At 39.0% G+C, this 16,625-nt stretch overlaps 1 protein-coding gene and 1 long non-coding RNA gene across 4 annotated transcripts in view; one reads left to right on the forward strand and one right to left on the reverse strand.

Moving 5' to 3' along the window:
• Window positions 1-16,625, reverse strand: part of LOC134755813 (uncharacterized) — a 359,324-nt gene that overhangs the window by 310,840 nt on the left and 31,859 nt on the right. The window lies entirely within an intron of this gene.
• The window catches only part of LOC134755770 (transcriptional coactivator YAP1), a 63,631-nt gene that overhangs the window by 42,913 nt on the left and 4,093 nt on the right, over window positions 1-16,625 (forward strand). The window contains exons 2-5 of one of the 3 annotated variants that reach the window (XM_063692359.1): window positions 3,270-3,412; window positions 6,876-7,013; window positions 9,360-9,511; window positions 15,384-15,689. In XM_063692359.1, the coding sequence (XP_063548429.1) occupies window positions 3,270-3,412; window positions 6,876-7,013; window positions 9,360-9,511; window positions 15,384-15,689 (739 nt within the window). The remainder of the gene's footprint in view (window positions 1-3,269; window positions 3,413-6,875; window positions 7,014-9,359; window positions 9,512-15,383; window positions 15,690-16,625) is intronic. The other 2 variants (XM_063692360.1, XM_063692361.1) reach the window with 2 other exon arrangements.

Genomic DNA, 16,625 nt, shown 5'->3' on the forward strand with positions numbered 1-16,625 from the left:
TGAGTTTGAGCCTTTTAGGAGTTTTGTTTCTGGCAAGTAACGGGAAACGGCTGATAACGATATCGGCCAAGTTCATTACCATACCGTTCAAATTGATTTGCGACCGGCGTACCTACACCAACACACAAAACATTCCAACGCAATTCTTTATTTATTACGTTAAATGTGGAATCAAATTTTAATAACGAAACGAATTCAATTTAAATTAAGGTTTCAAAACAAAGTACCTAGACCTGCTTACCTAGCTTTGACCTAGTCAAAGTCATGAGTCCCCCATGAATTTGAACATAACAGGTGCCTAGGTACTACCGCGGAGCAAAGAAAGTAAAACATTCATACCTCACGATGCCTCTTCCTTTACTGGGTCACATTCGCGTCCGGTTTGCCGAATTGGCCACATCCACTAGGTAAGTGGAAATATTCGCAACAATAAAGTTTTCATACCCACTACCTCAGTGGTTCCGTGGTTCCTAACCTTTTTAGTACGGTGACTCCTTTGACTAACTAGGGAATTCGATTTTACCCCTCCTCCATAATAATTAATATTTTTTTCTTATAGATAGGTACCCAGGTTAGGAACCGCTGCACTACCTATTCATTTTATTTAATACGTTTACTTTGCGGCCCTACATTACCTGAGTAAATATTACTCGATCGGTGTCAGTATTTTAGTTTGGCTACAATTCTAATGACCACAAAAAAATACTTTGGTACACTAAATAAAAAACCTCTCTTACTCTTCCGCTCGACCCCCCTTACGGTTAGGTTAGGTAAGAATCTCGACCCTTACTGAAACGAAATGCTAGGTACTAGAAAAGTCGGTTAGGTTAGGTTTGAACTGGGATCCTTACAGAACCGAACTGCCATCAGAAAAGTGGGTTAGGTTAAGTTAGAACTGTGAAACCTTACATGCAGAAAAGAAATGCTACTAGAAAAGTGGGTTAGGTTAGGTCAGAATTGCGACCCTTACAGAAACGAAATGTTACTAGAAAAAAGTGACGAATTGGATTAATTAATTTAATAGGATAACGAGATATTTTCATGACATTTTAAATTAAAATGTGGTTAACAATTTGGTGGTCATTGACTATTTTTGGGATAACAATGATTAGTTTGGAGTTATTTGCTTTAATAGGATAGCAAGATGTAAACATTTTGGTTATAATTTTACATTAAAAGGGAATTTTTATTTTGGTGATCATTTACTATTTTTGGGTTAACAATTATTAGTTTGGTGTCATTTGCTCGCGCAAAACTCGCGCGCCTAGAATATGTTAATGTCAACTTTAGCCAGTCTCTCCGAGACCACGGGACAACGCCGTCCTCGAAACGTCGGAGGTAAATTTAAAACTTATTTTACGCGATTAAGTCCCGTCGTTGTTAATATTAATAATAGTTGGTCAAACCAAAATAAATCGTCAGTAAATAAGAACAAAAAAAAAATATACTCATCCTTTTATTTTGGGTGCTAGTACTAGTATACTAGTATAAGACAAAGATAGTATGATTCTCTCTGTCTATGTTTGAAATGAGACAGTCCTTTGACAAACTATAATTTGGTTATCATTTCACATTAAATAAAATAGAGTTTTAATTTTGGTGATCATTTACTATTTTTGGCAGTAAAAATATTTTTTTTTGACGTTACATTTTACTATATCTATCAAGTGATCAGTTAGGCAAAATTTCTATTTTTTAGCTGAAATAGTACATTTCGATGCTAGTACGGAAAGTATGTCATTACTTCACGAGTACCGAGATATGCGAGTGGCAAGACTCGGGACGAGTGAAGAATGACATATCCGCACGTGTATCGAACGACGTTTTTTAATACAGTTGCGAAAAAATAAGAAAAACAACAAGTAAGGAATGGAATTCGAAACTTTTATATTATTAATTCTGTGACAATGACATCATTGACACTGACATTATGAAGAGGTGTTTTTCTAGCTTTTATTCGACTAGAATAGATTTTGTTATTATTATTGAACCCACTTCAATGAGTTTTTTTTTCAAATGCATGTTCTATAAGACAGAAACAATTGTAAATATTAAAACATTGTACTATTATTACCTAAATATCGTTATTTACGATTATTTGTGTATCGTATATTTATAAAAACAATATCGAATGTTGCCTTTGGAAACTTAAAACATTCTTGCAGTAAGAAAATACGCCTCTTCTTTGACAGGCGTTCCGTTCCATTCAGACAACTTATTCAGAACGGTTTTTCAACATTAAAAAATAAACGTGTTATAATACTTATAATGATGAAGAGGTTAGTAATAAAATATGAAATATGCATATTTTTCGTATTCTTACATTAGCAGTAGGTTTTTATGTTGATTACGACACACTCTTATTAACACTCATCAATAAGTAGTCATGAATTGGAACAAGTAAAAATTTAAAAAAATTGGAAAAGTAAAAAGCACTAGTTCGCGAAAACCAACTTTCCGCACGCTAAACAGCCACGAAAAGTAGCACTTTTTGAGCAACTGTATTAAAAAAAAATGTTTTTCAGCTCTACCCACGGAAAATATGGCTTTAATTATCCAAAAAGTGGAATCTTACAGTTTTTGCGTATATAACTTCCTTTGTGAAAGTCGGTAAACTTTTTAGCGTGTCTCCCAGGTAACAAAATTTTTAAGATGTTTAATTTTAATGAATAAAAGATATTGACATCATTTTAAAATATCAGCTTGGAAGTTTGGATGTCACGATAAAACATACGAAAGAAACAAACCCACATGACTTTCTAGAATCATAGGTCTTCTAGACTCGCATAGGTCCCTAGAGGTTATTTTAAATAGTTAAAACTTATCAATTGCACAACAATACCCACTCACTTGACACCCCTTATCTCAATGTGTACCTGTAATTAGGTAACCTTGGCTAAGAAAACGCGATAAGTAACGTAAGGCGAGACGAAGGATGATAACAATTGGCAAATTTTTTAGGACTTGGCTTTCAAGCAAACCCACATAAATGATAAACTGAAATAGATGTCATATATTAAAGGAAAAGTGACCTCCAGTGGTGAAGGCCGGATATACGAACCGGCGTCTTTAGCTATCGCGGTTAACGCCATGAACCCCTAGGCCCCCTGCCACGGCTGGACCTTTCCCAATTTCTCGACTATATATCTTAGATATGCCATCTTAGAAAGACTAGGCGGCGACTGAAATATGATTTGACTTGTCCCAAAAGTTGCTTACATGAATGGTCACTCTCAGATTTTTAACGAGTTTCGTCTGTTCTTCTCCAGCCACATAACAAAGACGACAACATGGGAGGACCCGCGAAAGTCCTTGGCAGCGCAGAGCGTCACCGCGGGCGTTCAGCACCAGAGCGCAGAAACCCTCCTGGCGACGCCGGCACCGCAAACAGTGCCCACTGCGCCTGCACCAGGTAACTTTACGTTAGGATTATTGAATACAGGATAGTTATAGGTACGTTTAACTTGAATAAACCCTCCTTAGTTTCAAACGTTCAAAAAATGCCTTATGGTAGCAGAAAACCGTAAAGGAGGATCTGGATATGTCTCTGATTTTCTTAAAGTTGGGGGCCATCAAGCCTGGGTTTTTTATATGGTTTTTAAAGGTTTAGAGTAGGTTTAGATAGGTTGACATAGGCTGACAAACAGTCTTAATTTAACATACTTATATGAAAAACTGATTGGGAACTGTGAAGATAAATTGGAGCTTTTATTTTAATTTTTCATCTATTTGCCTTTCGTCGTGATCGTGACAGGTAACGTGAGGACGTACAAGTAGTACCTTTTCAAGGAATAACTGGATTCTTTTAATTTTTCGGTTACTTCAAAAAGTTTAATAACGTTTTATTTCACATTGGCTGACAGAGAGTACAGCAGTATGACAGTTATTTTCTTAAACAACGTTTCCTGCAACAATGAAACGTTCAGGCTACCATACTAACATGAATTTCTCGGTTTTATGTTCTTACGTAGGTAGTTTACAAGTCTAACAAAAGCGATCTTTTCTCTTGATCTCGTTTTCACGTGATCTAATTGGCCACAGAGCCGCGTTTAAAATTATCATGGTACTGAAATAAAAACAAGTAAATAACCTGGATTCTAAAACTGATTTTATGACGGGTATTAACGCGTTGTTTCCGTCGGTCGATGTGAGACGAGCGATGAAAGGTGTTCGGAAAATACATCGATGTCGTGTTGGTTGAGAGGCGACCGACCGGCGGCGCTTGTGGGCCGGCAGGCGCTAGCGGCTTTCAGCGCTTGCGACTTGCGTGCGACACATCAACCGCGAACCGCGTCCACAATCTCACCACTATCTTCTTTGTCCTTCAACCAAAGTGATTTATAATTTTGAAAAGATATTTGTTTTTTACACTGTGCATTTTGTTAGTAGGTATATAGGTACGTTAAGTTTGAGTCAACCTTCACTCCGCCTGTTTAGGGCGTCTCGTCACGTGTTCGTATACGCACACACTTATTGACGCATTCCTGTGATACCTACAGTTCGGTACGTGCTGTAGTCACGTTCTTGGCCGCTGCGGTGTTTGCCCGTGGCGCCGCCGCGCCGAGCAAGTGTCAGCCGAGCCGGTGCTCCGTCTTACCTTATCTCTCCTATTACCTCATCTCCACAATCTCTCTATCTAAGTAGATCGTCTCTAAACTCAAATAATGTGTTTTCATTGCGGATTCCTTTCTAATCGAAGTCGCGATAGTACTGAACCAGTACCCGTTTATACTTGGCATATTTTAGACATGAACGCATAATATTTCTTGAAAACTAGGATTTGATATCATCATTAGTGAATGTGTTAAAGTATATAATTTAATAATTACACATTCTCTAAAAATATATGAGTAGTAACGGAAATATGCTTTCAGAATTTAAAACAATGTGATACCTACAGGTAGGTTCCTACCTAGTTAACAAAATTAATTTAAATAATTTATTATTAATAATCAATGGTTAATTTATCGTAAATATGGGAGGTCGTGCCGCTCACGCACCGGCCTCCACAGTCACCAAACCCGTTGTCTAAACAGTAATGCATAAATCGTCTGCAATAGACGCAAAGGCCTGTGATGATTGATGAAATGAAGAATTTATTGTATCAATGTGGTTAACGGGACAGTCTAACTCACATTGAACAACACTTAACTCATGCGTGTTATTATTACCTATTTATAAATTTAATTATTTCATTCATCCATCTGTAAACATAGCATGTTCTGATGCTCCAGTTATAAATTTTGCTTTCCTACCCCTTTAACTGTCTAAACCTATATGTAATAAATTATAAATACATTTGTACTATAAATCCATTTGTATAAGTGATTGTGACTGTTTGTGTTCTAAATAAATAATAATAATAATAAGCCCGCAGAGCAGGTTGTGGCGAGCTGTTGGGGAGTGACGACCCCACGGACCCGAATGCTCCCGAAACTGCGTCAGGAACTCCGTCTTCGTCAGTCGGAGTAGACCCCAAGGGGACCCGCAGGACTCTCGGCTCTGGCTTGCCTTCATTGGCCGTCCTGAGAGGAGTCATTAGAGCTATATGCTCTAGGGGTGGAAGTGTTGAGGGCATAACGCCGCGAGTAACTACGGAGAAAGCGCAGCACACCTCTCGACACCCCTGAGCCGCTCACTCCGGTGTTGCGCCTGGCTGTCTCTATGACGGCGCATCAGGTGCCCTTCTAACGAGTGGCGATCGAGTATCCGCCTACCTCGATAACGTGTGCAAGCATTGTTATGGCAGGTGTCCGGACCTCTTTACAATAGCCCAATCTTTAGCTCCAGCCAAACTTCATCCATAGCCCTGAACTCTTTCCATTTTTGTTACAATAAGCCCCAATACCTGCCGAGACCGGTTCACGGATATTTATTTCTGTACCCGTGAATAGGTTCCAGCAGGCGTTTTACATGACATCAAACTTGTTTTTAAACGACCTCTGCAATGTTGACTTCGGCCCCACGCACGCCTCCCAAAAGTTCGGGACCCCATGGTCCCGAGATATGGTAAGACATACAATAAATAATAATAACAAAGTGCGGCATGCATCGGCTTTCACAAATATTAACTGCGCTGGCTCTAGTATTGCGGATTTATCTTTAAACACACGTAAGGAAAATTTAATTGGTAACAAACAAAAACAAAACAACAAAACCCGGCCAGGGTAAACCCATAAGGATAGGCAGATAATTTTAGTGGCGGATTCATCCCGTTATTAATACCTGTGCGTGTGTATTTATACCACGCATGTAACAGCTTGATCTATTAATAAATGGTGACACTTTATGTCCAGTGCGCCGAAGTATGAATGAGTGTAAACCTTTGCAAGATGAGGTATCCAAGCGGACTAGTGCGGCACAGATCACTCTTTATTAGATGTAGCATAAAAGGCGACTCAAACTCACCGCGCAAGAGAGTGCAAGGAACCGCTTCCACCTTCGACCACCACTACCTTTCATTTCCACGTTTAAAAGCTGTACAGGTGTGAATTACTAAGGGTACCATTAGTCGAGTAAGATGAAGGTAAAAAGTTATGCTGCTCCAGGCGTAGGTAGTATTTTACAAGTTTGAGTGTTAGAGCGCCTGTGTGGTGTTCATAAGCGCTTCATAACGCACAGTCTACATGAGTTGGTCTACCGAGTATTGTGTGTGGCTGATTCACTTGGCGAGTGCGCCAGCGGAGCTGCGCGGGCGTTCGTCTGGCGCCGTTGTTTTCTTGGAACGAGCTCGCGACCTTCCCGGCGTCCACCTGATTACCAATCACGTGCGCGTACGTCTTAGATTATATCTCTACCTTGCAACTAGTCGCTGTTGAGAGGATCATTCATGTATTTTTGATTTTCACTGATTGAGTACGTCTGATTGATTTCAGCAGCGAAGAGTACAAGTAGTAACACGACAGACCTGGGACCGCTGCCCGACGGGTGGGAGCAGGCGGCGACGCCGGAGGGCGAGATCTACTTCATCAATCATGCCGCCCGTACTACTTCCTGGTTCGATCCTAGAATACGTAAGTTCATCTTCCATTCATTTGCTGTATAAGATGTTGTTAGTGTGCAGCAGATATCGAGAAAAGCACCAAGCAGGTTTTATTCATCAGTCGGGCGTTAGTCGAATGTATTGTAAGTTTTTGCGAACAAGATTGTATGTTGACCCTTATTATAACCATAACACAATGAGCTTGAGTTTTACCACCCTAAGTTTGCACTGATTGGCGTGTTAGTGTGGTCGGACTCTACCCTTTTGCTAATTCCTCCCAGGCTCTCCTTATAGGTCGACGAAAGTGGACTTCTTAATTACCTATTGTTTCAGGTTTTCCCATATACCTCCTTTTATTGCAAAAGGAAAAGCACGGAAGGTCATCTTATCAATATAAAAACCCAGTCAGTCCCAGTCACTTGAAACACTACAGTTGTCGCTAGTTATTACTTTTTAGGGTTCCGTACCCAAAGGGTAAAAACGGGACTCCTCTGTCCGTCTGTCTGTCACCAGGTCTCATGAACCGTGATAGCTAGACAGTTGAAATTTTCACAGATGTATTTATATATTTCTGTTGCCGCTATAACAACAAATACTAAAAAATACGGAACCCTCGGTGGGCGAGACCGACTCGCATTTGTCCGGTTTTAATATTTTCTACTGTCATTGCCCGATGACATCTCTCATATATGTCCGTTGAATTTAATGCTAGCATAGCTGAGCTAAGGGAATCACAAGTTTCAGAAATCCCTGATCAGCAATTTCCAGTCTCGCTCGTTCGAGGCGATGAATTCACTTGATTCCATTGCAGTAATAGTACATTACTGCAGGCGCCGGGAAAGAAGGGCTTGCCGGCTGAGTAGGTATAGACGGCCGACCGTAGGGAGGGATGAAATAAAGAAATACACCACTCAAAAAAAAAACAAATTTCTCCTTCGACTTTGGCGGCAACAAGTTATTAATTGCTAATTCTGCCTCCGCTCTCAATTGCGACGGAGTACAATTAATTTCTTCGTCGCTATTATCATCGGAACTCCCATTGAAATTTTATTTATAAATATCAATCACAAATATAAAATCCAGCTACTCGACAAAAGTTTTTTTTAATTTTCCCTCCAATCCCTACATAATGTTTTTTTTTTACGGAAGTCGTGCGTATTTCGCGTGTTCGAAAAGACCTTATTAGGGTTATTATACACAACCTGATATAGTTGGTCAAACCAAATTGTCGGCAAATAAGAACAAAAAAAAATACTATTCTGATCCTTTTCTTATAGGTGCTAGTAGTACTAGGGTAAGACAAAGATAGTATGATTCTCTCTGTCTATGTTTGAAATGAGACAGTCCTTTGACAAACTATAAATGCAGAGAATTTTAAGTATTGTCTATGGTCTCTGGTGACTTAAGCCCCATTCGCACGAGCATTCGCTAATCAGCGAAATCGACTCCACACTCGCGTTCGCGGCTTCGCGCCACGTAGTATGGAGCGGGCTATACAGATTAGTATACTTAATATCAGTTCGTATGTAATAGGTGTTAAAGCGGATATTTTTGGTCCGATAACCATTCAGCCACTAGAAAAAAATTAAAAAATATAATTCAGCTGTTTAGCCTGTTCATGAACACAGACGCCATGTTTACATTAAAATTAAAAAAAAAAAATACTTCCCGGCCTAGGCCTTCAATTTCGTATGAAATTCCTTTTCTCAAACATGCTATGTAATATTGATATTACGTTCTTTATAATAGGCTGGGAAGTATCACGTCTCCGGCGCGGCTAGTCGAGGGGCCTGTAATGAAATTTCATACAAAGTTGCAGGCCTAGGCCGGGAAGTGGCTCTTTTTTAATTTCTATTTCACATATAATTGTGACACAGCATCATGGCATTCAGCCATAAAAAAAAAAACTATAAGCAATATTTGCTTTTTGGTTCGTTTATGACATTCTGCCAATACGCCTATTAAAAAAAACAATAAACGATATTTGATTTATATATACCATGATTGATATGATTGACCAAATATCAAGCAAATCTTGTCAGTAAATAAGAACAAAAAAAAAACTGTACTCATCCTTTTCTTTTGGGTGTTAGTACTAGTGTAAGACAAAGATAGTATGATTGAAGATGATTTATTAAACGTTTGAGAAAAGCACTATACATACTTCGGCGTGAAAAGGAATTGTCGGCGTCATAACTATCCGGCCTCACTACGTTCGGCCATATATTCTATTCGGCCGGCAACCCCTTCCTTCCCGGCCTCTGTAGTAATGTACTATTACAGTTCTCTCAAGTTGCTCCGCCCGAAACGTGATACTTTGAAGCCTGTTTTGACGCACATAAGGACGATATTTCATTGCATGTTTGATTGTTTCCAGCCCAGCACCTGCAGCGCACGCCGGCGGCGGGCGCGGGCGCGGCGGGCGGCGGCTGGCTCGGCAACGCCGCGCTGCAGCAGAAGATGCGCCTCCAGTCGCTGCAACTCGAGCGGGATCGGCTCAAGCAGCGGCAGCATGAGATCAGATTACAGGTACCTATTACGCATTTCATCACATGCTCGAGGGGGCTATCCCTACTAATATAAATGCATAAGTACCTACCTAACTCTGTCTGTATCATCTTAAAGGCCCATTTAGATGGTGCGACTTTCTCGCATCGACCATACGATTATCGTAGCACGAGAAAAATATAGTACCATGTAAACTATACCTACGATATCGCACGAGTAGGAGCGATAATCGCCTCGCCTTTGATAATAGGATGTCTCCGTGTAAACAAAATTTGAATGCGAGAATCGTATTTCGAGTTCATCTGCTTTTCAATCGTCATCATGATGAGTGCATTGCGAGGCTGTTCTGATTGTGTCGGTACTTTATACGTTTTTTAGACATTTTAAATGTTTTATTATCGCCAAAACGCGCAACAAAGTTTTTTTACGAGTTTGTACGAGTACCTATCGAATGACATAATCGTAGGCGAGTTTTTATATCTCGCATGAATGAAAACATTTTTATACGATACTTGCCTGACGATTACGGTATACGATTTCTCGCCCCAAAACGTGCGAGAAACTCGCATCATCTAAATGGACCTTTAGCGGTTTAATAAACCGTTTAATCGGCTTAGATGAAATTTGGCATGGAGATAGTTTGAGCCCCGGGGAAGAATATAAACATTTTAGTATGATGGTAGGGTTTCATTTGCTTTTTATTTTTCACTTTGGTTTACAAATAACGTCTTCGGGTACCGGATGTTCATATTCTTCAGGACATTTTTACAAACATTGATTTGTATCGGTCTCTGTAATCTCTTCGCAGTCATACTCAGAAAATTAGGTGTACAGTCAAGTGTAAAAATATGGGTACTCATAAATATCTCCCAAAGCTCTTCTGTCTGCGAATTAAGAACCATGGGACATATTTTTGAGTTAAGATATATTATGCACCCATATTTTTACACTTGATTACATAGTTTAGATTGCATCATAATAATCGATACATAAAACGTCGAAAAATCCATAAAATACATATTTGTTATTTGCACACCAAATAAAAAGAAAAAGGACCATGATCGTTCTCGCAGATTTGGATCAATCCCGTTCAGTTCCCGGGAACGAAAAGGATTTCGTTTCAGTTTGCGGTTACCGGTTAAAGAACAGTTATTTTGAGATAACGGTTTACACCAATTCGTTCCCATTTCGTTCTTGAGTTCTTATTTCGTTCGAAATAAACCGGTTAAATAGAGAATGTCGCAGCAAGTTAAAAAGAGTTTTATTATTTGTAACCGGCAGTCCGGCAGAATATCAATGCTTTCCCCGAGAAAGCGAAGCGTATTGCTGAGTAGAAATCCTTTTGCTGTGACGAACACAGCGTGCGACACCGAATGTTGTTTTTTTTTGTTCAATATTTCTTAGTTATCTTTTAATTATTGTATGTTTGTTAGTATTTTCCTGTTTGTTAACAAATAGTTTTTTTTAATTCTTTGGGGGCGCAGATTTCAAAAAATTATGACTATTTTGAAATCGTTTTAGTTTGCCGGCCGCGATTAAGTACCTACTATACCTAAATACATAATGAGAACTAGTGCTTTTACATGTGTTTATACATACTAATCAATCTAATCATATTACATATAAGTATATAATTATAATAAAATAACTTTTTTATAACAGTTTAAATAATTATATTAATTATACAAATAAATATTATTAATAATTTTTATTATTTATTGAAAACCAACAAATTTAGTATTCAGTTTCAGTGACTGACTTAGTGACTGACTCATCAACGCAGAGGCGAAGCCACAAAAGCTAGAAAGTTGAAATTTGCACAACAGGTTACATTTATATTGTGTACAATAAATAAGAAGGGATTTTAAGAAATTCAACCCTTAATTGAGTTAAAAAGGGGATGAAAGTTTGTATGGGGTTCAATTTTTATTTTAAGCTAGGAATTTGAAGCTGCGGGAAAGGTATATTATTAATATAAAAGAAAAATAATTTCAGCGTTTTTGAAAATTCATCCCCCAAGGTGGTGAAAAGGTGTTGAAAGTTTGAAGTATGGAAATTAAATATTTTTGTGGGTGCGGGACTTAAATCTTTGTACATTGGCATATTAGTAGAATACAAGAAAAGTAGTTTCAGCGATTTTGAAAATTCATCCCCTAAGGTGGTGAATTAGGTATTGAAAGTTGGTATGTAGATCAAAAATTTTTCAAGTGCGGGACTTGAAACTTTGTATATGGGCATATTATTAGAATACAGGAAAAGTAATTTCAGCGTTTTTTTTAAATTCATCCCCTAACAGGGTTAAAAAGGGGTTGAAAGTTTGTATAGGGTTCCAATTTTATTTAAGCTAGGAATTTAGAACTTCGTAAAAAAGCATTTTATTAAAAGAGAAGTAAACTAATTTCAGCGTTTTTAAAAATGCATCCCCCAAGGTGGTGAAAAAAGGGTTGAAAGTTTGTATGGAGATCAAATATATTTTGAGTGGACATAAATCTTTGTATAATGGCATATTATTAGAATACAAGAAAAGTATTTTCAGAGATTTTTAAAATTCATCCCTTAAAAGGGTTATAAAGGGGTTGAAAGTTTGTATAGGGTTCCAATTTTATTTTAAGCTAGGAATTTTGAAACTTCGTAAAAAAGTATTTCATTAAAAGAGAAGAAAACTGATTTCAGCGTTTTGGAAAATTCATCCCTTAAGGTGGTGCAAAGGGGTTAAACATTTGTGTATGAAGGTCAAACATTTTTTTGAGTGCCGGGACTTGAATATTTGTATAAACTCATGTTATTAGAATACAAGAAAGGAATTTCAGCGTTTTTAGGGTTTCGTACCCAAAGGGTAAAAACGGGACCCTAATACTCAGACAGTCTGTCTGTCTGTCTGTCCGTCTGTCACTAGGCTGTATCTCATGAACCGTGATAGCTAGACAGTTGAAATTATCACAGATGATATATTTCTGTTGCCGCTATAACAACAAATACGAGAAACAGAATTAAATAAATATTTAAGTGGGGCTCCCATACAACAAACGTGATATTTTTGTCGTTTTTTGCGTAATGGTACGGAACCCTTCATGCGTGAGTCCGACTCACACTTTTTCTTGTCCTAAGCCTTATCCCATCATCTGGGGTCGGCTCTCCTTGTCTGCATTTTCCACTGTTCCCGGTTTTGGGCTACGGTGTTGTCTATTCCTATCTCTCTCTCTTTTAGGTCCTTCTGGACCGTCGTCAACCAGGTGGCGGGCCGTCTTCCGGCGCCTCGCGCTGTCGTGGGTATGCTCAGGGCAGCTCGTACCATATGGTCTTCAGGGCGGCGGAGTACATGTCCATACCATCGTAGGCGGCGTTCTTTAACCTTGTCGATTATGGGCGCGATCTTATAACTCCCTCTGATGTGGATATTCCGTACTTTGTCCAGCAGTGTGACACCCGCTGACCAGCGTAACATGCGCATTTCTGTCGTGTGTAGCTTAGACAGCTGTTGTTTATTGGATGCCCAACACTCGGTACCATATAGTATAGCGGGTCTTATTGCTGTTTTATAAAGTTTTCCCTTGAGTTTGATGGGCATCTTCTTGTCACACATTACGCCTGTGAGTTGTCTCCACTTCATCCACCCCGTAGTTGTTCTGTAACCCAAATATTTGAAATGGTCCACTGTCGGAATGAGTGAGTCATCGATGTGGAATTTTATGTTGCTTACGTCCGTCTGGCCATCGAATATACACGACATATGCTCTGTTTTTTTGCGACTGATTTTAAGACCATTATTTTCGAGCGTTCTTAACCAACTGTTGAAGTCGCTTTGCAGGTCTTCCACCGAGTCCGATATCAGAGCAACGTCATCTGCGTACAATATACTCCATGGCACAGGTTTCTGGCATTTCTTAGTAAGGTAGTCCATGGTGACATTAAACAGAAGGGGGCTTAGCGCTGAACCTTGATGAACTCCAACCGTGATTTCAAACTTGCCGCAAGTTCCTGCTGGGCTAACCACCTGAGTTGTGACACCTCTATACATATCCTGTATAAACGCTACATATTGTTCAGGGACATTTTGTGCTCTATCTTAAGGTCCCGTGGCACATGGTCGAAGGCCTTTTCTAAATCTATAAAAATCATATGTAGATTAGTGCCACATACCCGCGATTTCTCCAGCAGGATTCTGATGGTCTGAATTGCATCCGAAGTACTTTTCTCGGCTACAAAACCACATTGGTTGGGTGTAAGCTTTATGATCTCCAGTAATCTATTGTTGATGATTCTCTCCCAAGTTTTGAAAGTGTGTGACATTAGTTTTATAGCTCTGTAGTTGTTGCAGTCTCTAATGTCACCCTTGCCTTTGTAAAACGGCATCAAGAAACTGTTACGCCAAGAGTCCGACTCACACTTGGCCTGTTTTTAAAAATTCATCCCCTAAAGGGGTTAAAAAGGGGTTGAAAGTTTGTAGGGGTCCTAATTTTATTTTAAGCCGGGTACTTGAAACTTCGTAGGAAGATATTTAATGAAAAGAGAAGATAACTAATTTCAGAATTTTTGAAAATTCATCCCCCAAGGTCGTAAAAAATGGGTTGAAAATATGTATGGCGATCAAACCTTTTATTGAGTGCGACACTTCAATCTTTGTGTAAAGGCATATTATTAGGATACAAGAAAAGTAATTTAAGCGTTTTTAAATATTTATCTCTTAAAAGGGTTAAAAAGGGGTTAAAAATTTGAATCTATTACAAATACTTTGAAACTTCTTAGAAAAGCATTGTTTAAGATAACAAAAACATTACAGTTGTTTCAACGTTCTTAGAACTTCAACCCCTAAGGGGGTTAAAAAGGGGATGTAAGTTTACATGTGGTACAAGTTTTATTTTAAGGTAGGAGCTTGAAACTTGGTAAAAGGGCATTATATTAAAATAGACGAAAGCTGATTTCGCCGTTTTTGAAGTTTGTATTAAGTAATAAAGTTTGCATCGGGAGCGAACATTAAAAAAAAAATAAGTAGTGGACTTGAACATCTTCTGAGAGGGTTGAGTGAGTATCGAGAACATTTTTTTTTAGCTCAGGGGCTTGAAACTTCGTAGTTTGTGAAAGACAAATTTCATGCATTGTATAATTATTAACCAATGATTAACCGTCCCTACTGATATCTTTTCTAATATGCTCATGTAAAAGACTTATATAACCACCAACATACAAATCCACGCGTACGAAGTCGCGGGCAACAGCTAGTTTTATACAAATATATGATGAATATTTCAATTAAATACTTTGAATTACAATAGGATACTGAGCATATTACTAAAAAACCTCTAGTGAAAAAATGAAGTTAACAATATATAAAAAAACAACCTCTATGAAAAAACAATTACATGAGACCAATTTTTCTCATCGCCCGTACAAAGGAATACTACTAGACTACCTAAAGCAGTGAGGTGGAAGTGACTCACAAATATTAAAAAAAAGTTATGCCGTAAAAACATAGAGGTGATATATAGGTATTATTGGCCGGTACTGTATTTAAAACTTTGTGAATCCATTTTAAATGTAACACTACACACCAACAGTCAAATGTCACACGCCTAAAAAGTATAAAAAATAAACAATTCAGTCAGCAAGCAACAGCACTGTCAAGTCAACATCGAGAATTCGGAGAATTGTAGGCGGCTGAGATTAACCGTTATTATATCGTTTCACGAAAACAAAAACAAATCGTTCTCTCAACTAACCGGTAAGAAGAGAGAACTAAATTTTAAAGTTCGCGTTCCATCAATTAACCGGTTTATTAATGAACGAAATAAAATAACGGTTTAGGAACGATATTAACCGATATTTCAATACCGGTTCCGAGCCCTGCCCTCAACTGCGATGACGTATTCAGCACACTTGAATGTCAACCTTCCAGCAAGAGCTAATGGCGCGGCAAGCGTCATCGTCCATCGTGTCCTCGCTGACGTCCAGCGCGAGCGCGAGCGCGAACACGGCGGGCAGCGAGCCGGCGCTGGACCCGTTCCTGTCGGGGCTGAGCGAGCACCAGCGGCAGGAGTCGGCCGACAGCGGGCTGGGCATGGCGGTGCCGTCGTACGCGCCCGAGGACTTCCTGGCCATGGACGACCGCATGGACTGCAGCAGCGAGGCGGGCAACAGCCTCGACACCGACATCACGCTCGCCGACAACCTCGACTCTACGGATGACCTCAATACTTTACAGGTACGACCCGACAAAACATTATCGAATAATGTTAGATGGGGTAAGAGAAACACTTGTAAAGCATTCTCATACTGATTCTCTTGCCCCGAAGAAAATAAACTATGTTTCTCTTACCCCATATGACCTTATGGTATAATGTATACCCAGCCGCAAATATGCATGGAATTTTATGAATTATTTCATTCATAATGTGTCCATGCTATTTTGCAGCTTGCTGTACGTACCTAGTACCTACCCGTTTTAAGAATGCCCGGTTGTAAGTTTACTCGTACCTACTGTCAAATCTGCCCCAATTCATTATGAGGATGGGGGACGAAAATATTTTTACACAATTTGATGTAACGGTCGGGCCGTTTAATTTTCTTCGATATTACTTTATTATAAGAGTTAGGAGCTTTTAAAAATTATAACCAACTTATAATAATTTAAAAATCGAAAAAAAAAAAAACAATCACAGCTATTTTAACTACCTATATAAAACTTCTGTGAGACTCAAACATATTAGATTATTTTAAATCGGGTCACTCACGTATTATTAAGTCGAATAGCTCGACATCCTCGTAAATTGGACCGAAACATGTCGAGCTATTCGACTTAATAATACGTGAGTGACCCGGTTTAAAATAATCTAATCATAGCTATGTTTAAAATACATCAAATTGTGTAAAAATATTTCCAATAATGTTAATATCCAGAGAGGAAAATGGGGAATACGTTTGAATGGGAAACCGGTTTCGAGGCGGTCGTCCCCTTTCGTCTTAAGTCGGGGTTTTCAAGCTGGAAGTATGTTAAAAAATCGGCCAAGACCATGTCGGGCCATGCTCAGTGTAGGGTCTCGTAGTTACCATTCTGTCAGAACAGTCCAAACGGGGGCTACTTTCTTTTCCCCACGTCTCAATTATACAAAGACGCCCGGGTTCTGTACATTCGACAGCT

This window comes from Cydia strobilella, chromosome 3 (genome assembly GCF_947568885.1).
Source record: "Cydia strobilella chromosome 3, ilCydStro3.1, whole genome shotgun sequence".
Taxonomy (NCBI): Eukaryota; Metazoa; Arthropoda; class Insecta; order Lepidoptera; family Tortricidae; genus Cydia; species Cydia strobilella.